Source organism: Pelodiscus sinensis, chromosome 9 (genome assembly GCF_049634645.1).
Source record: "Pelodiscus sinensis isolate JC-2024 chromosome 9, ASM4963464v1, whole genome shotgun sequence".
Lineage (NCBI taxonomy): Eukaryota > Metazoa > Chordata > Testudines > Trionychidae > Pelodiscus > Pelodiscus sinensis.
Window position 1 is genome coordinate 10,386,333 of NC_134719.1, and position 27,523 is coordinate 10,413,855.

A 27,523-nucleotide genomic window follows, 5' to 3' on the forward strand; every position below is an offset into this window, starting at 1 on the left:
TGTTTAACAGCAAAGACAACGTATTTGTCTGTGAGGAAAAAAAACCCTTAATTTGATAAACAACCACATCTAAAGTACCTTCTTCATAGCACAACAGTACTTTCCACTCATGTCTGCTTTTTTTTTTTTAAGTTAATTTAATTCAGGTGAAAAGTGCTGTACTGACAGGCTTTGAGATTGAAAACCTTTTATTTGTTTAATGCACAGGAAAGGCAACACAGTGGAAATACTTTTCTACAAATGTGCCTCAGCTCAGTCCTTGCACTCACCTAGAAGCAGAGAGGTAGGCCCTGGGGTGGCCCTGGAGTGGAAGGAGATTATCTCAGCCCTTACTTGGGCTGGCGGGGGTCATGGCCAGTAGCCTCCCATGGCCTCCCCCCTGCCCCCGGACATGTCCCTGCACATGTCCACAAAGAACTGGTCAAAAGCCACTAATTTGTTTCACACAGGCTACTTATTAGCTTCAGAAGATGATAAAATCTGTCCTCAAGAGTAATTTCCATGGAACAAGATGAAGATAACAAAAGATACAGCAACTGAAATGCCTAGAAAGGAAATTCTTGGACCTTTCTAAAATCCATATTAATAGCGTAATTATCTTGAAATCAACTGATACTTAGAACACAGTGTATTACATTTTCAGGGGTTACTTCTGAGCATTAAAAATTAAATTAACTGCAAGCAATTTAAAACAGCTTTCTATTAAACGTGTACTCAACACTGCGATCTTTGTTTATGTAAGCAGAGCAACTAAAACTGGGCTGGACAAAATACGGTCGAGGGTCTGGATCTGGCCCACCAAGCCACCAGATCCAGGGCTATGGACCATATTGCTAGGACTCTCAGGCACACGCAGCTGCTGCGGTTTAAAACACAGTCCCTGAAGCTCTCTGCTCTGCAGGGAGGGGAAGGCGTCATTCAATCTCCCTGCCCCCAGCAGCCTAATCCTCAGCTCCTATTGACCAGAAACAACCGGCCAATAAGAACGGACCTCAGCCAATCTCTCAGCTCCTATTGGCTGGAAACAGCCAGCCAATTGGAGCTGAGAGATTGGCTTGCGAGACTGGGGCAGCACAAGCCTCTTCCCCCATGCCAAGCTGGGAGCCATGTGGAGGGGCAGCCTGTATTTTCAAGAGGGCGGGGGCTGAAATGGGCAGGGAGCCCAGCCTGCCTTGGGGTGCTGCAGCCTGCTGACCAGGAGACACGTAGGTAAACTTCTCCCAGCCAGCGCCTGACTCTGGTACCCCAACACCTCCTGCACCCCAATTCCCTTCCCCAGATCATCATCCAAACCCTCTGCACCTCCTGCCGCAGGTGACAACTCCCTTCCTATACCCCTCCCCCAGGTCAGAATCCTCTACTGCACCCACACTCCCTCCCTAACCCTACAACCCAATCCCCTAGCCCAGGTCACAATCCTCTCCTCCACCCAAACACCCTCTCAGACCCCACGCCATCTCCTGCACCACAGTCCCTTACCCTATGCACCCTTCTGCACCCAACCTCCAACCTAGAGCCTGTACCCCCTCCACAGAAAAATGCGGCCCTTGACCACTTACCAAAATCTTGGAGTGGCCCCCCACCAAACATTATTGCTCATCCTGAACTAAAATGAGAGTTGCAGATTTTAGCTCTTAAATTATTTTAAGATCATTAATTCAGCACTTTAAAAAAATCACCTTTTTAAGAAACTAGTAATTCTAATGCAGAGCTGAAACATCCTCTTATCCAATTTTCTTTTCAACTCAATAGAAAAATGCATATAATAAGTATTTTTATGGAAATTTATTTTGAGTAATGTATACAATGGGTAAAAAAAACCTAAGTCACATTTTCAAAAGTGAGGCAGGCACTTTGAAGCTGAAGTCTCATTGAAAGTCAATGCGATTTAGGCTCCTAATCTAAGGGCATCTTTGTACTGCCATGCAATTCAGACTAAAGGAGTTTGAATAGTGCACATTAGTGTGACCCTGGAACCTTTTAAGTTTGTGCCCTTAGCATCCCCACTGTTGTACTCTGCTATTAACACCTCCTAAGTCTGAACTAAGGGGCAGTGTAACCAAGGTTCAGCTGTGCAGTTGCCTAATAAGCCCAGCGCAAGGGCTTAATTCAGCTGGGCAAAATTCATTCACTTAATAGCTTGTTCCTGTATGTTTAGTTTATGAATAAAATCCACTAAAATACGAAATGGAAATTCACCATGAACAATGTGCTTATTTTCTTCTACAACACGTCCTGGGTTGAACTGCATGTGAGAGGGCAAAAGGAATTTCAGTAAGGAACACAGAGAACAATTTATTTTATGCTGTAAGGTGCATGCTCCCAACACATAAAGCCAGTTCTACTGTTGAACTCAGTATGGTTGCCACACTAAAAATGAGATCTGAATTTGTCCTTCTAAATGTCCCATAGTATTTTATTTGTCGATCTCACCACACTGGAGGTTGAGAATGTTTAAAAGAACTGAGAATAACTGAAGAAAAAATGGCGTATATGTAACTATCCAAAAATCTTTCAATGGACCATATCATACAGGTCAATGTACTCAACAGTTCATAGAATTATCAGCAACCATTAAATACTGCATTCCCCTCCCCACATGTAATTAGTGGCTAAAGAAAACTCCTTTGGGTAATTTTTTTTATTTCCCACTTACTGTGCTGATAATATTTTTTTTGTTTTGAATTGTAAAGCAATAAATGTTTGACCTGGGGAAAATTACTACACCCACAATACCAAAATTAGGGGACATATTTCATTCAGAGTAGACAAAAGCTTTTTCCTTTGGCTTTGGTAGCTGGTGAACAGTTTAGGCCAGATCCTCAGACTCCGTGTCATAGCTCTGTTGAACTCAAGGAACTATTCCGATTTATAATGGCTGAGCATCTGGAACTTCGGCAGGGTGGATTATGTCTAGAGGCCCACTTCTGAAGGTCTCATGACCCTGAGTCACCCTATCCCAGAATAAGAGCAGAGAGAAGTCCTCCAGGCAGCCTACGGTGGCTGCAGAAGAACAATCAATTAGAGGGGCTGATGAAGCAGCAATGAGAGACTAGAAGGTCTCTCTATAAGACAAGCAGCAGAGCAGAGAAGTTCAGTTGCTGTGTGGCGCTCCAGGAGTGAAGCCCTGGTAACTGACTAGCTGAAAGAGCAGCAGTTCTATGGACCGCTCACTGTAGCGCACCCACTGCAGGCAGGATTGAAACCCAGGGAAGACTTCTGAAAACAGAGTGCCTGGATGGCAGGGGAGCAGCAGGCCAGTGGAAGGTCGGTGTGGGCAGGCTGAAGCCCAGGACCAATGAGGGTACCAAGATGGACCCCACTGATCTGACTTAAGACTGAGGCCAGGGAGGCCTGTTGAAATGCCACCAGCTGCAGGTACTGAGATGAGCCCCGGCTGGGGTGAACAAGAAAGTGCACCTGGGAAAAGCTTTGGACCTATGGCCACAAACCAGGGCCATGATAAGAACTTGGACTGTATACCCTGAAAGGTGCAGCTTCACTGGAGAGCTGAATCACTGAAGACTCACCGAGACCCCCATCAGCCAGGTGGAAGGGGTAAGAGAGGTGTCACCCTGTTGTAAGAATGAAAGAAAAACAAACACAACTAACCATTGGGCTGATTATAGGCTATATCGATCAGAGAAAGGAGGTGCTTGCTAGAGGTGGATGTCGACCTTGCTACAGACACATTATTTCTTGCAATGGTTTTCAAACTTTACCCACTGCATGGAGCATTCTGAATAAGATCTCTTCATGGCCTTACCTTCCATTATTAATTATCATTATTTGTACGACCCTCAGATGTGTGCTATGCACCTCACAAGTCAGACCATTAGCTAGAGTTCTATCCCAGAGAGATTACAGTGTAAATGCTATTCCTTCCCAGCCTGGGTTGGCTATTAAAAATAAATTCTGCAGACTTCCAGGCTGGTTTTTGTCAACCACATTGGAGAATCCTTAGGCTTACTGCAATATTAAATGGAAAGGTGTTTGCATGGAATCAGATACCTTTGAGAGAGGAGGAGGTAAACAATCTATTGCAAAATGTTCACTGGTAAAAGAGCATATTGTTAAAGAAGTCTGGATAGCTTATTAATGAGATAGCAAAATCTGAGATGGTTTTGTGATATTATCTAGATGTATTGTAACTATTGTCTTCTGCTCTCTATTTAGAAAGCAGCAAGGTGAGGTACTTTTACCATTTAAGTAGGATGAAGGACTTTCCAGAGAGACATGTGGGTGAGGTAATATCTTTTATTGGACCAACTTCAGTCTGACCTGAATAAGAGCTCTATGTAAGCCGGATAGCTTCTTTCTTTCACTAACAAAGGTGGCCAAATAAAAGATACTACTTTATCCACCCTGTCTCTAATATCCAGGGACGGGCACAGCTACAAGAACATTGCATACAACAATGGAAGTAATTTCTAGACTATAAGTACCTCAAGAGGATGGTAGGTAACATTTCCTAGGTACATATTTTTTAAAAAGCACGCCTATATAACTTGCACCCGAGGTAGGCTAAGATCTTCAGCCTGCTAGTATTAATTTTTAACAAATCTTGGTACATAGGGGAAATACGAGAAGATTGAAAGTATACTAATGTGCCAACATTCAAAAAGGGCAAGGAGGATGACCCCAGTAACCAGAGGCCAGTTAAGACTTACATCAGTCCCAGGAAAATAATGGGAAAGATGATACACAATTCAATTGATAAGAATTAAAAGATAGGAATATAATTAATTAATTCCAGTCAATGTGGTTTTATGGAAAATAAGTCTCATCAAACAAACCTTATTTCATTCTTCAATGAGATTACAAGTTTAGTTGAAAAATGTAACTATCTAGATGTCTTATACTTAGGGTTTTGTAAGGTTTTACTTAATACCCCACAAAGCTCTGATTAGAAATGTGCACTACACAATATCAACAGAAAAAATGATAAATGGATTAAGAACTGACTAACTAAGAGAACACAAAAAAGTCATTTAAGAGGAATCATCTTTGGATAGGGTATTACTAGAGGTGCCCCACAAGGACTGGTTTTGGGCCTGATGCGATTCAACAAAATTAATAAACCATTGCTGATAACATTTCCACATGACACAAAGATTGGTGTAGTGGTAAATAATGACAACAGGGCAGTCGTACAGAGTGAGCTGAATTGCTTGGTAACCTCAGCCCTGTCACACAAAATATGATTCAATATAGCCAAATGCGAAGTTAGGCTTCAGGAAGACGTACAAAACCAGTCTGTTGCCCGTTTAAGTCCCTACAGCATGTTTTGCATGAGTAAGCATGCTAGCCAATATATCTTAACTAAATTCAAGCTGTGTTCTTGTAGCTCTAATTCCATTCTAGTAGAGTGACAAAAGAATACTTAATTGTACACAAAATCTACTCTGCAGTCCTCAAATAGTTTCAACTGGTGACATTAACCTTTGTTTTTCTTCCTAAAATCTGTTTAATAGCAATTTAGAGTGACTGGAGTTTGTTGGTGAAAAACTCATCCCTTCCCTTCTATAAATCACATTTGGAGCTTTCTGGAAGAAAGCTGCTGTGTAGATAGTAGGTATTATTATTACTCACCAGCAGTGCAACCAGCTTCATCAACTCCACTTTCACAGTCTTTCTCTCCATCACATCTCCAGGATGATGGGATACATTTGTTGCTTGAGTTTCCACAGCTAATTTTTTCCGCTGAACACACTTGTTTGGCTTAAAAAAATACAATAAAAGAAAGGAAAATAAATGAACATATGAAAGCAAGAGTAAACATTAAAGAGATCTTGGTTTTATTAAATTTAAAGCACACAAATTCTGAAACTGATATCCAGATAAAATCCCTGTAAGTGGGAGAGTCCATTGATATCGATGGGAATTGGGCGTGTTTAAAATACTGAAACTCAAACACAGCTATATCACAATAAAAGAACTTCAGAACTGATTTTTATTTAAATATTCAAAAATAATTTGACACATTTTTATCATTAATTGCTCTAGTAGCAGCTAATTATGTAGTACATTTTTTATTGTTGGATTTTGTTTTTCTGGGCTGCTACTCAGCAATTTCTGAAGTTCATGAAGCAAGAGCAATTTCCTATAAGGCAAGAAAGATAAGCAGACAGGATAATCACAAACTTACAGATTTTGCACACGTACAACTACAATTGGCTGAAAATTAGAAAGCACCACGGTAAAAGGCACTGGGCCACAAAGAAGCTTAGGGGAAAGAGAGACTTGCAGAAACAGAAGCTCTAGTATATAAAAGAAAATGCACCGATGCACCGTAGTTCCCATTCTTCTCTCATTTATACTAGTTTTTCACTGCTGAAACTCCCTGGATGCCAGTGGAGTTATTTCTGATATATACCTGTACATCTATTTTTAATGTAACTTTTCTACACAATCCCATAGCGTTTTGTAGTTTAAACCATATAATTAAGTACTCTGGAATGTTCATCTAATTAGACAGTCACGCACTGATCATTTCAATTTCTATTTTTAGAAAATGTTGTTTTCAGCTGGATTTCTCCATTTGTACTAATGCTGATAAGACTGTGTGTGACAGGATGAGGTTTTAATTATGAAGGGAAGAGTCTCAACACAGAAGAAAAACATGCTTCGCATAAGCCTTGTGTAAGCACTTACACCTTGTGCTGGCTGGGAGACTGTGGATAGCAGTATCCCCCAACTGATTTCACAGCCAACTTTAAGAGCCAAACCTCAGAATCACCTCTAATCACCCTAGAAGTGCCAACCAACTACCTGGAAAGAAGTCTCAATCATAAAGGCTAATGGCAGATTTATTTTCTCTATCTTCTTAGTTCCCTGAATTGCTGTCAGAGGCACACTCAGCCTCCATGGGTCTCTGGGCATGGTGGGGGAGAACGGGTGGCTCCATACTCCTGGAAGAGGTGGCACCTAGGGTGGAGCCAGGGACAGCCAGCCTGGGGTGTGCCGCCCCATTGCCGATTTAAAGGGCCCGGGGCACCAGACACTACTGCTGCCAAAGCCTCAGGCCCCTTTGAATCACCAGACTCCAGGGCAACTGCCCACTTTGCCTCCCCTCTCCCCCATCCCTCTCTCCCATGGGTGAGCTTGCTATCTGTAGAAACCTCTACTTCTGTGAGCTCTGGGAGACCAATAAATCATGCAAAACCAGCACTCACTCACTCGTGCCAGCCAGCTAATAAGATATGTAACTGCTGCTTTGTAAGTCTGGGAGAAGAAAGCACTGGGACAGAACCTAGTTCTATTTTCTCACTGCATGTTGTTTAAATTATATTCCTTGTAGATTATGCAGTGGTCACAAAATACCATATTTAGGGTTTTTTTTTTTTTAAATTGTTATTAATAAAACTATCAGCTAATCTTGGAAAGACTAATAAAATATGAATGATTTCTCCCAACATTACTAGGTATTCTGTTAGAAACAAAATATTTGTCAAACCAGATCAGATCCCTAGTGTATCGAGGCAAGTTCAGAATCCTGCCTTTGACAATTGTCCATATCTGATACTTCAGAAGAAGACAATCTGCCTTTCCCTCTGCCCCCAGTTTCATAGTACACCATTAGCTTGATCTTCAGTTAATTCCACGAAAGTCAGCAAGACAACACCTCTTGAAATCAGGTCACCACTCAACTGAGCAATACAGTACAGGAATGCATCCCCTGCAGCAATCCACTTGCACCATGGAACAAGATTACCATTACTACAGTCTCTTTCCATACATTGCTAGCCATGACATTATTAACTCAATGTGTTCACCATGTGAGAACCATCAGAACTGTACGGCTGTGCCTTGCAGCCCTTTTCCAGTTTGTTTCAAGGGTTCAAATAATCCCATTCTGACAGGCAAATGATAAGCCATGGGGAGCACTCATTAACAGAGAACATCTTACTGAGCTGCAAAAATAATAAAACACAAATAGGAGTCAGCAGCCTTCACTGGTTGCCAATTTCGACTGGAAATCTAATATCCCCTTCAAAACAGATTTCTGAAAACTCCAGAAATGATGTTTTCCTTCAGAAAAATAATAAGTAACTCAAAAAAGTGCTGCAGCCAGCAAGAGGGAATTCTATATTAAAGTTAGTCCTAACAGATATAGACAAAAGATTCAGAGGGGTAGCCATGATAGTTTGTAACTGAAAAAACTTAAAAACAGCAAATAGTTCCGCAGCACATTAGTGACTAACAAAAAATGAGGACGAGGAGTCCTGTGACACCTTATAGACTAACAGATTTATTTGAGAATAAGCTTTCGTGGGCAAAGACCCACGTTGTCAGATGTGGGTCTTTGCCCACAAAAGCTTATGCTCCAATAAATCTGTTAGTCTATAAGGTGCCACAGGACTCCTCGTTGCTTTTGCAGATTCAAACTAACACGGCTACCCCTCTGATACTTAAAAAATATAGATGGTATCATGAGCCTTCATGGGCACAACCCACTTCTTCATCTGAAGACCAGATTTGTGACATATCTACTTGATGCTTTAACAGGGCCAGTTTCACAAAGCTGAAAAGTAATAGTTAGCCAGATCACCTGGGAGAAAGTATTTAATCAGAAAAATGTGAATGATAATTGGGAACCATTTAAGAACATCTTACTACATTCCCAAAAAGTTACAACCCCACAATTCAGGAAGAAGGATGTGCTAATTAAAAAACCAACTTGGTTTAGAGAGGAAGAGAAGATAGTTATAAAATAATAAATAAAATAATAATAATATATAGGAAATGGAAGGAAGGGGAACTTTACTATAATGTGTATAAATTAGAAGTTAGGAACTATAGAAAATTGATAAGGGAAGCAAAGAGACACTAGTAGAACTCTGTGACCAATAGAGTTAAGGAGATTTTTAAAAAAAAACAACTATATTAGGAAAAAAAATCCTGACAATGGTATTGGTTCATTACTAGATAGAAATAGCAGAATTATTAATAAAAATGCAGAAAAGAAAAAAAAAGTGTTAAATATTCATGTTGTGTATTTGGGAAAAAGTAGATGGTACAGGGACACGTGGTGATGATAACCCTCTTTCCATGTCAACTAATGTCTCTGGAGGATGTTAAACAGAAGCTACTAAAGTTAGTCATTTTTAAATCAGCAGGGCTAGAATAAAATTTTAAAAGAACTGGCACAGGAGACTGCTAGATCGTTAATATTGATTTTTAATAAATCTTGGAGCAGTGGGGAAGTTTCAGAAGACAGAAAGAAAAAAGCTAACATTGTTGGGGGCACTGAGACTATTCATGAGTTTGGATAGAACTCAGCAATTTCAGTTGAAAAAACCTGTGCAGATTGAAAATGTCAAAATACTTAAGCCGTTTCAACATTTTGTTTCAAACTGATGTTTTCAAATACAATCTCCTGTATGTGTGTCACACACAGGAAGAGAAGATCTGAAGCGAGGCTTGGCATGAAGGTGAAGGGAGTGGGAAATATTCCCTAGCACATCTGGTTTTGAGGAACAGAATATATAATGACAACTGACATTGTAATATAATGAAATCATTGACCAGCAGGAAGGCTATGCAGCATTCACAATTTAATAGTGGGCACTACTCTAGCCATCTGTCTAAATCAGCCAAACAGCCTAGGGGACTAGGAAGAATGGGGAAGAGAGGGACAGGAGAATTCTATACACAGAGAGTAGTAGAATGAGGTTAATTATCTCATTGACAGAGTAATTAGAGACATTAACAAAAAGTAAATCAGACCAGATGAATTTGCAGGGTACAGGGACAAAAGCTGTCACTTGTCGCAGATCATCAACTGTTTGCACTGAGCTAGGCCCCAGTGGCTACTGTGACTAAGTGATCTTTGCACTTAAGTCAAGTACTCAGCACAAAAATGAGATATGAGAGAGAGAAACTGAAGAAAATCAAAGTGAGCGTACTGGAGAAATACCCAAAATATTTCTACAAGCTGCTTCTTAGAGATACCAAGATAATTAAAATGCAATAGGATTTAACATGCTGCACGAGCCATGAAACGGTCTCCCCGTAACAGCCGCAAATCGTGCTTGGTTTATTTATTGGCAGGAGTGTCTCCTATCTTGCTTACAGAATTTAGTACGCTTTGGACTTATGTGACCAAAACGTTTAGTACCTTCTCTTCTTCTCTGGTCTTCATACACCTGGGAAGGAAATGGTTAATGGCATACGTGACAGTGACCGTCAAAGCTGGATACTCTGTGCAGATGTAAACGAAAGCAAGGTCTGCCTTTTCAGAAATAGACCATTAAACAACTTGGTTAAAATGTCAGACACATCAAGACCAATTTATCACAATGAACTGCAAATGCCAAGGATGGACAACAATGCTTTATTTATAAGGAGACAAGAGCAAAGGAGACAAGAAGGTTCCATTTACTCTCTGCAGCCAATGACACATTCTTTTTTTTCTTTACATGAGGCTACAAAGTCTTTCACAGAACCATAGAGCCTAACTGGCGCCCTACTGTTTGGCTTCCTCTTGTGCTACTGCTGAGCTTTTCAGGCTCCGGACATCATGTATATTCAAAAAAGCCCAAGAGAACAGAATTGATTTGCTTTCAGAAGACCATTTGTCAGGTTCTCACCATACAGGTACTCTAAGAGCATGCATAAAATGTAATTAAGCAACTTCTACTGGTGGGAAACCTACAAGACTTTTCATCAGCAAACAGCATCTATGAGAAAGGCATCCTTTGTGGAAATGAACCATCTTAATGAAGGGGCAGTTTTCTCAGTATCTCTGTTTTAAGAATCCCCAAGACCTTTTTCCTCTTCTTTCTTTCAGAAAGTTTTTATTAGCACAGGAGAGAATGCCAGGTAGACGGTTTCATTTTTATTATTATTTCTGTCCTGTCAAGTCAATTGTTTCGCCTCAATTTCCAGTGCAGCTTTTAGATCTTTGAAGCCTGAAATAAGAGAATCCTCATCAATGGTAATGGCCCTTAATTTCAAAGAAGATATGAGTTTCTTCTGCAGGGAGTGTCCTGGCATCTTCTTTCCTAAATGTTAGGTATTCCTCCCCACACCAAGACCATGTTGGGCACATTTTCTTGCCAGGAGACACTCCCTTTGAATTCACTGAAGGCAGGATCATGCCCTCTATACTTCTACTCAAAGCAAATATTATTGCAGAAAGAAAACTGTTTAACGTGGTTAAATGGAATTCTAGTTTCAGTTAGGATATGCGCCTGACTTCTGGAGATTTATAATTAAACAACATGCACGTGACTGTCATATTCATTATTCATATATCTGCATACATGTTCTGAATTCAGAGTTAACTTTTACTTTAATTTTCGCTGAAAGCACTGCATGAAGTCTAAGTCAGGTCCAAATTTGTTCCTTTCTGAATTACATGGGGTACTATTTTGCATAGTTACATTGTTCTAGTTTCTTTTCACATCTCCTTTCCTTATGCATTTCCCGTCCATGCAGAACCTGGAACAGAGATCTGGGAATTAGCAGAGCTGGATTCTATTCCCTGTTTACCCAGGATATGTCTACACAGCAGGGCTCAAGTCAAATTAAGCTACGCAACTTCAGCTATATTAATTGCGTAGCTGAAGTCAAAGCAGCTTAACTTGGCTTTTGGTTCTGTCTACACAGCAGGAAGTCGAAGGAAGAACACTCTGCCTTCAATTTCCCTTACCCCTCATGAAATGAGGGTTACAGGAGTTGGAGTAAGAAGTCCTCCCGCTCAACGTTATTTCACAATAATGGCTTATTGTGTAGCCGCACACTATGTTGTTTCGAAAGTAATGTCAATTATTCCAAAATAACACTGCTATGCAGATGTGAAAAATTCTGTATGACCTCTCAGCTTCCACTGGTGTCACTGGAACTCAACATTCAGGGGCAGAATTTGGTATATACACTGTATCTATATTCACATTATACGTACGTGGGGGAATGTTAATGGGATAACATTTGATAAGCCTGATAAAATATTAGCTTCTACAGTTTGATTTGTTTGATAGTGACTTGTTTTCAGAAGTTCCCTAGGGAATAGAACAGGATCGATGTGGATTTAATTCTGTTGCAACGAACAGTACAGACCTTTCCAAATGTATTCTGGGTATTCATAACAGAAACTGCTCTCGCTTAGGCTGCATGGGCTAGATGCCTCTAATTCGCATCCCACTCCTTTCCTCAGTTAGAGATGAGATGATTAAAATGAGCTCACTATACCAAGGGCTCTACATGCTTAGAGCGGACAGAATGTACATTGCTTTTAGACAGATTAACACACTGCTAATTATCGTCTCTGAGATCAGAGTAAACTATAACCAGGAATTCAAAATCCCAGGATTAATCCTAATTACCAAAATAGCGACTCTGCAGAGTCACTCTGGCCTGGGCTTTTATAAAGGAGGGGTCAGTATGCTTCACAATGAAGAACGGGGCATTACAAAGCTACTTATTGTTGGGTTTGATGATGAAAATGATTTGTGGGGAGTCCTGCCAGCAGCTTTAATATTTATTACATAAACTGATTTGAGCACCACGTAAACAGGCAAGATAAGTTCGGTCACAGACTAAAAAGACTCATAGGGCCAGAATTTCAAAAGGGCTCAGGGACAGATTTGCAGTGCTCTGTACCCACAACTGGAGCCAGATTGTTTGTTTGTTTGCTTGCTTTTATGTTCAGCCTCCAATAGTTCCCACTGATACTTGTGACCAGATTTTTAACACAGTTCAATACAGGGGTGCTAAGCTCTGTTGCAAAATCTGGCTATTTCCTTCCCCTCTTAAAAGTCAGAGCATTTGTAAAAGTGTATCTACATCTGTGGTGTCCAACATGCTAGCCACATGTGGCTATTTGGCCGGTTGAGTGCGGCTAGTTCACTGCTTCAGAACTGGTTAGACATCCTGGAACTACACAAACACTTAGCTCGTGGAAGGCTGAGATGTAAACATACCTCACACTTGCCTGCTGCTCATTAAGGGTCCATGTCTCACTGTACCCTGCATTCAAACTGAGAGAGTGTCAAGGCAGCTGGGTTCCTACCCTAGATCTGCTACCCCATGAGAAATAATCTGGGCCTGTCACTTAGGCAAGTCTATACTACAAAATTTAGTCAACCTAAGGGTATGTCTACACTAGCCCCCTAGTTCGATCTAGGGAGGCTAATGAGAGCGACTGAAATTGCAAATGAAGCACGGAATTTAAATATCCCGCGCTTCATTAGCATGTGCCCGGCCCGTCGCTATTTTAGAAATTGACTAGCCCGAAGTAACTGCCTGCGTCTACACGCAGCAGTGAAATGGGATTCTGAATTAAAGCCCTAAATCGAATTAGCTGTTATTCCTCCTGGAATGAGGTTTAACAGCTAATTCGATTTAGGGCTTTAATTTGGAATCCCGTTTCACTGCTGCATGTAGACGCGGGCAGTTACTTTTGGCTAGTCAGAGGTGGAGTTAAGTCGGCATAATGGGTGAGTTACATCACTGGCAACTATATTTGAGTATAGATGTTCAGTTAGGTTAGATCAACACAGGAAAGCGCAAGGTTGACATAACTCTCAAATGCAGATCAGGTCTTAAGTTTTTGTGCTTCAGTACTGCTCCCTCCATCTCAAGGAGCAATGGTCTCAAGTTGTGGTGGGAGAGGTCCAGGTTGGATATTAGAAAAAAACTATTTCACTAGGAGAGTGGTGAAGCGCTGGAATGTAGTTACCTAGGGAAGTAGTGGAGTCTCCATTCCCTAGAGATGTTTAAGTCTTGGCTTGACAAAGCCCTGGCTGGGTTTATTTAGTTGGGATTGGTTCTGCCTAGAGCAGGGGGCTGGACTTGATGACCTTCTGAGGTCTCTTCTAGTTCTATGATTCTATGATCTCTAAGATGACACAATATCTGCCTTGTAGAAGAGTTACGAAGCTTCCTTCATTAAATGCTGGAATGGCAGAACAAGTGGGGTTCCACGGGAGTCTGTTTTGGGACCGGTTCTGTTCAATATCTTCATCAACAATTTAGATATTGGCATAGAGAATATGCTTATTAAATTTGCAGATGATACCAAGCTGGGAGAAGTTGCAACTGCTTTGGAAGACAGGGTCATAATTCAAAATGATTTAGACAAACTGGAGAAATGGTCTGAGGTAAACCAGATGAAGTTTAATAAGGACAAATGCAAAGAGCATAGAGGGATAAGGGATCTTTCAGAAAAGGCTTTATTTTCCGCAAGATCAGCGTCTAGACTGGCGCTTTTCCCGATAAAGCTCCATGCGGAAAAAAAGCGGCAGCCATTTTTATGCTAATGAAGTGGGGGAGATTTAAATCCCCGCTTCATTAGCAATTGCGATACGTCTAATTTACATCCCTTTTACAAAAGAGAGATGTAGTCTAGACGTAGCCTTTGGGTTTACAAGGGGCTCAACATATGGCCCACGGGTGGTAGCCAAAATAAAAAAGTAGTCAATATAATTTTCTTCCATTAAAATACCTTTTAGTAGTTAAATTCCTGGACAGTCATTGCTCATTACAAGTGCTGTCATATGGGTGGAAATCAGGTAAATATTGCATTTTATTATATCAGCAGAACTGACTTAAATGGGGCCTGCCTGTTGTATAGTCTTGCCTTAATCTTTGTACTCATGCCCCTCAGTGTGAAAGAAGCTATTTGCATATATATGTGCATGTATATGCAACCACACTTAAGTTGTGGCCCTTGGCATGTGCTGTATCATTGTGGCCACCGGGACTTCCAACGTTGAATAGCTCTAGATGTTGCTGGTCCTGCTGTGAGGACAGGGGACTGGACTCGATGACCTCTCAAAGTCCCTTCCAGTTCTAGTGTTCTATGATTCTGTGAAATGCATGTGAAGAACTCTGACATTCTTGGACGAAAGGCACTACAGAAATGGACGCTCCTTCTGTGTACCACATTGTAGATCTTGTGACCCTTGACTGTACAGATCCCTTTAACAGCAACATGCAGTGCTTCCCCGTCAGGGCTTATCTTCAGAGAAGAATGTTGTTGCTCTTTTCTGCCACCTCCCTTCTGCTTCACTACACTACTCCCTCTCATTCTGTTAGATAAAAACACCCTTAAATCTTGTTTTTACCCCAAGTATTTCAATTACATTTGAAAAAAATTAAATCCCTGCCACTGATTAACACAAACCTAGATTCTCTACACGTAAGTCCTGCACATTCCTTTGCAATATTTATGTCTTTTTAGCTCTGCTGGTGAAGAAGCTTTGGGCCTGGATCCTCCCTGCCTGTGTCCTTAGTCTTTGTGCTGATAAATGCAGAGTAAGCACGAAAAACACAAAGTAAAAAATACAAAGTTGTATAAATTAACTAAGCAACAAGAAACAGCTCAAGCAGAGCTTACAGAACAGGCTTTCAGTTCAAGGTATAAAAACTAGGAATGCCCTGGACAAATAAATACAATAATAGCTGGATTATCCAGCCCGGTACCAACTGGAAAGCTCTATAAACCAGCATTTTTAATTGCCATACAAAGTCCAGTTTATAGTCCAGCTGCTGCGGGGCCAGCAGGCTGCGTGCTTGATTGTGTGTGGCTCCTTGGAGGTAGCAACATGTCCCTGCTCCTCCTACACAGAGAAAATACCACGAGGGGTTCAGAGTGCGTGGCTGAGGGATGGGGTGTAAGAGCGGGTGCAGGGCACAGGTGCTGGGAGTTTGGATGTGGGAGGCGGCTCAGGATGCCAGATCCGAGGGATGCTCATTGGTAGGATATATTCAGGCCTATTAAGAATTTAGGTATTTTTACCACTTACCTAGTTATAGAGGTACAAAAACAAAGACTCAAAATCACAATCCATCTGTATATTGTCTGAGGCCTTGTTCTTAAGTTAAGGCCTTTGGCCAAGCAACAGGGGCAACCATAAGGTGGGAAATGTACGGTTACCTCCTCACATGCCCCAAACCCGTCACACTGAACTAAGGCAATTTAGGGCATTGGCTTCCCAAAAAGACAGGGGTGACTCCACCGATGCTCCAGGCTGCCTGGGGGCGTGCGGCTGTTCATCCGATAGGTGTTCCAGCCATGTGTCTGTACAGCCAAAAGGTGCGGCATGAATGCGTAGTGCTCTGGGGACCAAAGTGGAGTTCGGCCCTCATTGCTGCCCTGCCGCTCTAGGAGGCCAAGACTGTAAGGCTGCTCCAGAGAGCCAGAGAGGAGCTGGGGCTTGGGCCACATCTCAGTGCCAGGCACCTGGGGGCCAGAGGAGCTGGGATTACCCAGCCTCCAGAGTAGTCAATGCAGGGGACGCAGGGCAGAGGCCAGTGGCCACAATGGGGGCTCGGCTCTAGCGGGCAATGGAAGGGGCATGACCTTGGGCAGAAGAAGCGGGGATGGAGTTTGCCTCCCCAAACCAGCCATTCACACACCATCCATGAAGGAGATTCAGTCCATTGGCTCAGATAAAGGAAAGAGCCTAGAAGACTTAAAGAAAATGTAGGTCGATAGCTTTCCCTCCAGCAAGTATCCACTTATCAATAATTGGGGTTGTGAAAACCTCATGTCTTTATTGTTTTGTCTTTATGGTCCCCACTTGTCTGTTATTTATTAATATGGTCTCTGGTTCTTTGATTGTCTCTGTCCACTATATAATTGATTTTTGCTGAGTGTATACCTATTAAGATGGTAGGATAGAATAGGTTAGATAATAGCATTACAATATGTTAGGATTGGTTACTTAAATTTCAGTAAAATGATTGGTTACGATATAGCTGAGAATATTACTATATAAATGTGGAAGTAAACCCAAGAGGAAGTAAGTTGGTACCAAGGGAAACAAGGAAAAGGGAAACTGGATTCATGCTTTCTGAAAGCTAACCTCAATAAACATTGAATTTTTTGCATCTCCAAACTTTGGGTACTGCTGTTCTCTGTTCACGTGAAGACCAGGGAAACAGGAGGGTGAAGGCATAAACCCTCTCACATGCACTTTGGGTGGCTCCCTGAAAGTGGTTATCTCCCCAGGCTGCTCCCATGTGGAGGTACAGCAGGCTCTGCCGACAAGTGCCACCCCCACAGGTCCTATTGGCCACACTTGCTGGCCAATGGGAGCTGCAGACCAGCACTTGAACTGGCGCAGTGCACAATTGCCTGCTGTGCCTCCACCTAGGAGCAGCTGGGACAGGTTGGCACTTGTAGGGAGCCACCTATGGTGAGTGCTCCCCGGATCCAGCACCCAGATTCCACTCCCACATCCAAATTCATAAGAACATAAGAACGGCCGTACTGGGTCAGACCAAAGGTCCTTCTAGCCCAGTATCCTGTCTACCGACAGTGGCCAGCACCAGGTGCCCCAGAGAGGGTGGACCGAAGACAATGATCAAGCGATTTGTCTCCTGCCATCTCTCTCCAGCCTCTGACAAACAGAGGCCAAGGACACCATTTTATCCCCTGGCTAATAGCCTTTTATGGACCTAACCTCCATGAAATTAGACTTCTCTTTAAATTCTATTGTAGTCCTAGCCTTCACAGCCTCCTCTGGCAAGGAGTTCCACAGGTTGACCACACGCTGTGTGAAGAAGAACTTTCTTTTATTAGTTTTAAACCTGCTACCCATTAATTTCATTTGGTGTCCTCTAGTTCTTCTATTTAGGGAACTAATAAATAACTTTTCTTTATCGGCCCTCTCCACACCACTCATGATTTTATAGACCTCTATCATATCCCCCTCAGTCTCCTCTTTTCTAAACTGAAAAGTCCCAGTCGCTTTAACCTCTCCTCATATGGGACCCGTTCCAAACCCCTAATCATTTTAGTTGCCCTTTTCTGAACTCTTTCCAAGGCCAAAATATCTTTTTTGAGGTGAGGAGACCACATCTGTACACAGTATTCAAGATGTGGGCGTACCATAGTTTTATACAGGGGCAGTAAGATATTCTTATTTATAAAATAAGATGTGTCTTATTTTCTATCCCTTTCCTAATAATTCCTAGCATCCTATTTGCCTTTTTGACTGCCGCTGCACACTGCGTGGAAGTTTTCAGAGAACTGTCCACGATAACTCCCAAGATCCCTTTCCTGATTTGTCGTAGCCAAATTAGCCCCCATCATACTGTACGTATAGGTGGGGTTATTTTTCCAAATGTGCATTACTTTGCACTTATCCACATTAAATTTCATTTGCCATTTTGCTGCCCAATCACTGAGTTTGGCGAGATCTTCTTGGAGTCCCTCACAGTCTGCTTCTGTCTTGACTATCCTAAACAGTTTGGTATCATCCGCAAACTTTACTACCTCACTGCTTACCCCTTTCTCCAGATCATTTATGAAGAAGTTGAAAAGGATTGGTCCCAGGACTGACCCTTGGGGGACACCACTAGTTACCCCTCTCCAATCTGAAAATTTACCATTTATTCCTACCCTTTGTTTCCTGTCTTTTAACCAGTTCTCAATCCAAGAAAGGACCTTCCCTCTTATCCCATGGCCATGTAATTCCCTTCAAAAGCCCATGCTCTTCACCCTTTCCTGTACCCCACTTGCTAGCCCTGCACCCCTCCACACACCCAAACTCACTCTCAATTTGTTAACAGGCATTTTTCCCTGAAAGGCATCACCCATTCCCTAAACATGCTGATAAAACAGCTTTTACTGTAAAACAGAAAAATAATAGCTCATACCATTATTTCTGTTTAGACTTCTAATGGGATAGCTACTAAACATTCCCTTTTATGAGTGAGAGGTTTTTCTACTATGAATTTCACTAATAAGGCAACAGTGAGGCTCAAAAATGAAATGGCTTTGGTTGAAAGGACTTGCCAAGCATACCCTTTATTTCTCTATCAATATTCTTTAAACTCTTTATTTTTAGAACCAGCTTGGTAGTCACTGATTTAGCACACTGCTCTGCACAAAACTGCCATCAATCTTCCTTCTTAATGATGGCTGTAAAGAGGAAAACTGCTACTCCATCCAGTACACCTGGCATTTTCAAATGAACAGTCAGTGGACATATAGGCCACGTCTAGACTACCCTCAGTTTCCAAAACAAGATATGAAAATTAGGTGTGAATTTGCATATCTTCTTCCAATCCCTTTTTCAGAAGAGGTTTTTTTTGGGAGGGAGGAGAGGAAAGCAGTCTAGACAGGGGTTTTCGCGCAAAAACCTCCTTTTTCCAAAGAACCCCATAAACCTCATTTTTTGAGGAATAAGGGTTCTTTTGAAAAAGGGGGGGTTTGCGCAAAAACGCATCTAGACTGCTTTTTTTTAAACCTCTTCCGAAAAAGGGATCTGAAGAAGATATGCAAATTCGTGCCTAATTTGCATATCTTCTTTCGGAAGCTGAGGGTAGTCTAGACGTGCCCATAAGATCAGAAAAAACATGAACTGGTCCTACATTCTTAGCCCAAACACTGAATCAAAACTGAGGCCATCCTACGATGCAGATCCATAATTCCAACAGAGATCCTCTCCATTTGCTGATATCTTGAGAAGCCTACTATGAACATTCAGGTCAGCCACTTCCAATATTCAAATCCAGTAAAATCCCTGCACTTCCCCAGGATTTAGAGTAGGGGGTGGGCAAAAAGGCCTCTGCGGACCAGATCCGGCCCACGGAGGCCCTGCCAGTCCCCCACCCCCAGGTCAATTAGGGTCTGGGGGTAGGGGGAAAAGAAAAGTTTCCTCCACCCTGCCAGGAGCATGCAGCACTTCTAAGCGCCACATACTCCTTGCAGAGTGGGGGCAGGGCGGGGGAAACTTTGCGCGCTCCCTCTGCCCCCAGGTCAATGATGGCGCCTCCCAAGCTCTTGGCTCCTATCTTCTAAATCCACCACAGACTATTTTATCTGAAGCGTCTAATCAGTTATTTTTCGTAACAAGCAAACAGATCAACTATCTCGGAACCCCTAGTCGGACTGCAATAAAGTTACCTAGATCGGTAGTAACACTGTAAAACCCTTTGTTTTACTCACATGGTCTGGTTTAAATATATTGCACCTTTATTAGGACCAATTTTTTTTTTCTAGAGGCTGTAGTTTGCCAAACTACTACAGATGACGGCATGCAATAAATCAATAATATTCCACTTTTAAATCCCTTGCAATTTCAGAAGTTTGTAACTCAGCAGTATGAATCCACACCAGGATGGAATTCTACACACATGGTTTGGCCAAGAGATGCATTAATTTTTTTATTGCATCAAACATATTTGATTTGTTTTTAATTTACAGACACCACTCACAGGGAGCTTCAGAGCCTTTTCATTCAACGATAGCTGAACTAGAGGATTTCCCAATATGGCTCAGGTCCTTAATTCATTTTTGAATCAAAGGAAACTGCATACCAAATTTGGTGGTTCCAGTTCTTACCTTTTTGCGTGAGTCCCCATATGAATTGGGAGGAAGGGGAGCTTCAGACTCCTCCTGCCCCTCAGCCACTGCACAACCAAACCATAACCTTCCTTTGGGTTATAAGAAGAGGATGCTGCATGCCAAATTTGGTAGACCTAGCTCTTCCCACTTAGGAGGAGTTCTTGAAAAGACGAACAGACAGACTCACTCACTCTCTCACAGACAAATAGGCAGTAGTTTACAGTCAGTGTCTGATAAATTCAATCTAGAAAGAGTTAATTGCTAAAAATTGTAAATTATGTTTGATCGACAATTTTCCTGTCCAGCATGAGCCTCCTCTCCCAAGATCTTCAAGGACTAGGCAATTCCTAGCAGACTTAACCTAGGTCTACCCTGTGCCTGGGAGCAAGCCTCCCAATTCAAGTCGAATTCTGAGGACCAAAGGTGGGGCAGAGATGATCAGGACATGGGATCAGGGATGCCCAGAGACTTGGTGCCGAGAAGACAACTCATGGTTCCTTGTTCACTCCTGCTTCCTGCCACTAGAGTTGACAGGTGTCCCACTAGAGTTGGAGAGACTGGGAAAGAAAGTAGCTTCCAGTGGTCTGGTGTCTATCTATTTACACTATGTAAAATAACACTATTTACAAAAACGATATACACTGAACTATGATAATGAAGAATGAAGTTAGAGCCAAAAAAAAAAACAAAAAAAAACACTGAGACAAAAGCCTGCCCAGAGCAAGAGGGGTCATTCCAAGAACCCTCCTGGGAGGTAAGACAGAAGTGAGAGGGTGCGTGGCCAACAGCGTCCCATATATCAGTGCATGGTTCCATGGGGCAGTAGAGCCGGCCTGATGGACAACACTGAGGGAAAAATCTCCAGCAATGGTGTGCACAGCCCACAAACACCTACCATGAAATGGACACGAGCAAGCGCTCAAAGAATTCTGAGTTCTCATCTCAGCTCTACCACTGACACCCTTTGTGCCCAAATGAAAATCCTGTAACTAAGCTTCAGTTTCTCCACCTGTAAAACAGGGATCATGCCTACTTCACAGAGGTATTGGGAAGTGTTTCCTTCTTGCTAATGTTTAAGATGCTTTTTGGAGCTAAAAGAGCCATATATTATTAAACATTGAACTGGAGAACTCACTTTTTTTTTGCTTCCCTTTGAAGGGTACATATCAAACTAATCACTTAATTTTAACCAGTTGAACTGAGTCTGAGCTGTGGACTTGCGCCACAATTTCTTGGGCTCCCGAGGGAGAATCTTGTCAATCTTGGCGCTGCAATGCTATAGGGGAGTAAACTTTATGTAAAGTAACCCGGGGTCTTCATATAAAGTCACCCATTTCTCTCTCCAGTCCATTCTCTCACCACTAAATACTGTGGTAAATAACCCTTCAGGGTGATTGGCTCTCGCTCCAGTAGGAGCACCCTCAGACTCTGTCCTCACAGATAATTACATGGCATGTTTTTGGGATCCGGACAGAGTTCTCAGTTACTTGAAAGGGACTTTGTGTACACTAGGAATCTTTCAAATGGAAAAGAAGGAATTGTTTTTACTGAGTACATCTAAGAGAGAAGGATATTTGTGTCCACGGACTTCTTCATCCCCACCCTAAAGAATTCTACGTAATATTCATGTCAGATTACTGTTCCATCCTTATTGTGTTGGACCCAAAAGGATAATGCCAGAAGGAGAGCAATTTACGACACATTCTGGCAGAGTTAAGTCTCGATTTTCTTGCTTTAGATCAATTAAATAGACCCTTAACTTTACTTGAGGATTTTAAACCTGTCTTACGGGACTATCAAAAGGAATTAACAAAACCCAGTTGCCTGAGGTAGCTCTTGAACTAAAGCATGGATTAAAGCATACTGGAAAAGTTAGAGATACTTACAAATAATCAATAAGACAGAGAGGGTTGCTTCTGTGAGGCAGTCCTTAGTGAAGGTTAAGTACACAGAGAGAATATGTTTTTGAGCTAAAAGACTGAAATGTATGTGTGTCAGAGTAGGGATGGAGTTAGCTAGCTAATTTAATAAATGAAGGCTTGTGGATTGAGATGAGCCTCGTACACAGGATGCAAAGAAAATTTAAATGGTACTCATAATGAGTGACTTGGGGATTGATGGGGCCATATAATAACCATGTAACACATGAACTGCTAAACACAGAGGGCCCTTCTGTTTCCCATGAAACTTCACTGACTTCCATTGATGTGGCAGAAGGAATACTCTGGCCAGTAAACTAAAACTTAAAATGCTGCATATAAATTAGCAGGCAATAGGTACAAAAGCTGCATTATATAAATTTCCCCATGGCAGCCACTGTCTCCTGCTCTCACGACTTTAAAGCCAACTGGTAAGTTACTGGATGTCCAGTATTATCTAAAGATAAGGAAGTTAGTATCAGTTGAACTCATAATGAATATTTATGTTGTTAATTGCATAACCTTCCATCAGTATAATAGTTCTGCTGTTCACCAAGGACACAGATTAAACAGCTTTTTTGCTTTAGAATTTCTTTATAATTAATAATATATTCTTAGCCACTTCTAAATATAAAACTATAATTAGATACTTTAAAGAATCCAGGCTGTACCTTTCAAACTTCTTTTGATCAAAAGAAAAGACATGGAGTTTGTTCAAACAGTGGAACTTACCTTTAACTGTGAACTGTCTTTGCTGTTAGTTTTCCTGACAGTCTAGCCTTGAAATGCAATGCTGCCTATTTCCGGTAGGTGGTGACAGAGAATCCTGTCAACTACACTTTCCTTCAGCTGAAATTTAGTCTCTTGTAACTACTGGCTTTTGCATGGACTCAAACTGTATAATAATACCTTAAGTTACATGAGGTCCAATTACGCGACTCCTACTCACACTGAATAATACCTAACTGTGCGAGCACTTTAATTAAAATAAATGGGATTGTTCTCAGGGTAAACAATTGCTCATTGTGAGCAGGGGTGGCAGAATCAGCCTGATCATGTATTTCATCCCTGTAATGGCATCTAAATATATGGCCACACTCTAGCTCCAGGTGTAAATTCCCATGTTGAAGAAATGTACACATACACCAACCTTGATTAAGGTAGCATGCTAAAAAGAACAGTGTAGCTCTGGGGATCTCAGCCTTTGTGATATCGTGACCCCCCTCCCCTAAGTTGCTCGCACCCCCCCCCCCCAAGTTGCTGCAACCCCCCCAGGGGGTTGGGACCCACTGTTGGAGAAACGCAGGTGTAGCCTAATGTTCCCTCTAATTTTTTTCCCATCCATGTGCAGAATAATTTTTGTTATGCACATCAAGCATGTGCTGATGTGCACCACAAGTAGAACCACATGTTGCCAGCTGTGGGTGCGACAGGCACTCTTAATAGCGGAGCAGCATTTGAATCTCTCCTGGATGGCCACCCGAGAGCTCAGCTTACACAGGGAACTCTGGTGTAGCCACAGCAGTTCCATGGGCTAGTAGCCCAAGTAATAATCTGCCTGAACTCTAGGTAAGTGCTCACACATCTAGCTGGTGCCACTGCTTCAGCTACACTGCAATTTTTAGCTCACACGAGCATATTCAAACCTAGCATGTCTATGTCCATCAGAGCTGGAAATCACATTCACTTGCAGGGCAGAAACACTCTTAGGAGGTTTGCTTATTTTTCATTCTGCTCTCCCCCTCCGGCTTTTTTCTGGGCGGCAGCAGCAAGGGTGAGGGGAATGATATAGTAAAAGGAGAGATCTGCAGGAACTGCATACCAGAGATGGGGTTTCTTGCCCTGCTGTGTCTTGTTTGAGGATCCTAGAGAGCCAGCAAGGGGAAGACCAGAGATCCACTCCTCCCCCTCTCCAACACTCAGAATGTTTTCCCTTAACAGATAGCTCTTTTTCAGCATTGGGAATTCCTTTCCAAGTGTTTTGTGTGGGTGAGTGAATAAGGTGCAGATTGGGTGTGAAAAGCAGGAAACCATTTGTAGTCTTGCTCTGAATTGCTGCATCATTTCATCTCCACTTCTCCCAGAGAGAAAACATTTTCTTTCCCTTTCTAGGGGGTTAATCACATGATTCAAGCCAGGTGGCAGCTCAGCTAAAACTAGGAGAAAAATATTTCCAAGTAAATAGGAGGTTCACACACAGGGTTTGGTTGCCTCTCTTTTGTGCCTTCTGGGGCTGAGTCTAGGAAAGGAATAAAGTGGGAGCTACTTCTTGGCTAGTAAAAGTGATTGGAAGCTGCTCAGACCATCTGTGGCTAACGAAGTTCCAGGTGCAGTAATTCCTAAATGGCAGAACCCATGGCAGATTGGAGCATCTCGGAATATACGAGACCAAATTCTTCAACGAAGTCAATTTACATTAGTTGAAAACTGAATAGCGTTTCAGGCCGCAAGGGGCCATTATCTGATGAAATATCCCTGTGTTACCTCCAGGGCCATCCTTACGATTTATGGGACAGGAATACTAAACTGGTGCCCCACTGACCCCGTGTGTCAAGAGTGCACAGCTCCTGTACAAAACCTGCGCAGGGGCCAGATTGCTTCATGCCCACCCCATGGCTACTGGCCAGAGCAGGCCCCCCATAGCCATGTGGAGAGAGTGAGGCCAGGTCAGGGGAGCACCATGATTTATGGCCGGGGTCCCTTCTCCTGGCCCAGAGTGGCTCCTCAACCCACCTCCACCTACCTGCTACCAGATGATTTTTGCAGGGCTGGCACCATTGATACCCGACTTGGGCCAGCATGGGAACAGGGACAGGGGACTGTCAGCACACACACAGGCCTGCTTCCCCTCCTGCACCCCAATCCCTTCACTCCTAACCCCTCCACCCGCCTCCTACACCCACGTGGGGAACTCACCTGGATGCACAAAGCAGCTGGCATGGTGCTGCTCCCCTCACGACTGCTGCTTCTTTGCCCTGCCCACCTCTAGGGTGCTGGGGGGGGGAGGGGGCGTGAAAGCAAGGAGCAACATCAGGACTCCCTGTAGCCAAGTCACTTTCTTCACCTGGGCTGCATAAGGAGAGGGCACGAGAGCAGCAGCTCCTGAACTCTCACACCACAGCCCAGGGGAGGAAAATGACCTGGATTCAGGGAGCCTGTGCATCCACTATAGGGGAACCATCCCACTATCTCATCCTTCACATATCTCATGTGAACTACTAGGGCTTGGATCACATTTTTGCACCCAAGAGGGGAAATTTATAAAAAAATTGTTTAAAAAAAAGGAGAAACTTTAATACATTTTATTTACGGTGTCATTTTTCAGACTAGTCTTGCTAGTCCTTCCCCCCAGGCAGAGGCACAGAAACAAGGATCCGGACCAGCTGTGCCCTCAAAAGACCAGGCCAACCATCCAAATTGGATCAGAACCACATCCCTCCCCAGACCAAACCATACCAGACCCACATCCCTGCCCAGACTGAACTGGATCTGATCCACATCCCTCCCTAGACAAGGGGCACTGGTGGGTGAGCAGGATGAACTGGGGGAGGTCCAGTTTCCCCCAGGGTCGCTGGTGGGGCAATGGGATAGAAGGAATTGTGTCTCCTCCAGGGGAAAAAAAATGGCAGGGCTGGGCTGACATATGGGGACGAGGAAAGCTGCATGCACAGCATCCTCCCGCCAGCGCTGCCCCAGGTCTGGCAGAGGCCCGAGAGCACAGGGAGGAGGCAAGGGCCGTGCCACGGGGGAGCCCAGCTGTCTGTGATGCACGGCAGCCAGAAATCCTCAGGCCTGCTGCCAAGCATCCGCTTCTCCCACCACCAAGTGGTACAAGCCTCTGGGGGAAGGAGGTGGGGCGGGAGCAGAGCCACAGGCTCTCTGTCCCCATCCCTGGGAGGAGCTCTCAGCTAGAAGCCAGCTAGGACGTAAGGAGAAGGAAGCCCTGGGCCAGCCAGCCAGCTGAAAAAAGCGGGAAGGGGGAGAGGTAGGAAGAAAGCAGCCCTGTTGCTGGCGAAGGCGTGTGTGTGGTGGTGGTGGGGAGCAGTAAAAGGAGGAAGGAGAAGTGAGAAGGCAGTCCTGTCACTGGCTGAGCGGAGTCCCTTAGGCATACACAGGACGTGCAGCTATGTAGGGGCACCGGAAAATTCAGTGCCCCACATTTTTGGGTGCCCCTACATATCTGTATGCTGCATATGCCTAAGAACAGCCCTGGTTATGTCTGAGGTTACTTACCTCATAACTGTGGTCCATAACGAAGAGGAGATGGGTGGGATTCAGAGTGGACATGAGCAACACATGGCGAAGAACAACAGTTACGAGGTAAGGAACCATTTTTTCTTTGGTGAGTGCTGGCTCATGTCCATTCCACCTCAGTGATTCCCAACCTGGGTCCACGAAGGAGGGGTCGGGACCTAGGAGGAAATGGATTGCAAGACAGCCCTGGCTATAGCTGCATTGTCTCTAGCCTGCTGCATAGTCACATAGTGGTTAGTGAAAGTATAAACGGATAAGCAGATAGCCCTGCCCTACAGATGTCTATGATGGGGAGCTGCGCTAGGAAGGCCGTGGAGGATGCCTTGGCTCTGGTGGGATGTGAGGGCCCTCAGCTCAGATGCCCTTCTGGCTGAGGTAATAAGTCACAAGGAAGGCCACCTTCCACAAGAGATGGGAGAGGGAGCCCGTGGCTATAGGCTCAAACGGGGGGGAGGGGGGGAAGGGGGTCGATCACATGAGACCTTGGAGCACCAAATTTAGGTCCCATTGGGGAATAGGCTGTCTGACCTGGGGGTAGAGTCTGTCCAAGCCCTTCAGGAAACACTTAACTATAGCGTGGGTCAATACAGATCCTTCCCCTTCCCCCGGGTGACAGTCCGCAACTGTGGCAAGGTATACTCTCACGAGGAGCTGGACAGCCCCTGCTGCCTGAGGTGAAGGACTCAGTCCACGATCAGAGGGATGGGAGCTTGTAGGGGATCCACCCCCGTCTGAGAGACCCAAGTTGAGAATCTCCCCCATTTGGCCTGATAGGTCGCCCTGGTAGAGGGCTTCCTACTTTCCATCAGTACCTACCTGACCACGTCGGAACAGAAAAGCGCCCCACCCCTCAACCATGTATCTCCCAGGACGTGAGGTGGAGGGACTGCAGATTCAGGTGGCACAGGTGACCCTGATCCAGCTCCTGAGTCTCAGGAAGTCTGGCATAAGCCACACTGCCTCTAGGATCATTGATGCCCTGTTCCTCTGCACCCTCAGGAGAACCTAGTTTATGAGGGGGAAGTGGGGGAAGGCATAAAGAAGG

The 27,523-nt window shown here is 43.5% G+C and overlaps 1 protein-coding gene across 2 annotated transcripts in view; it reads right to left on the reverse strand.

Annotated features, from left to right (window-relative positions):
- LRP8 (LDL receptor related protein 8) overlaps positions 1 to 27,523 on the reverse strand; it is a 304,738-nt gene that overhangs the window by 78,783 nt on the left and 198,432 nt on the right. For both annotated transcript variants that reach the window (XM_075936002.1, XM_075936001.1), the window contains one exon: positions 5,593 to 5,721. In XM_075936002.1, coding sequence (XP_075792117.1) covers positions 5,593 to 5,721 — 129 coding nt within the window. The remainder of the gene's footprint in view (positions 1 to 5,592; positions 5,722 to 27,523) is intronic.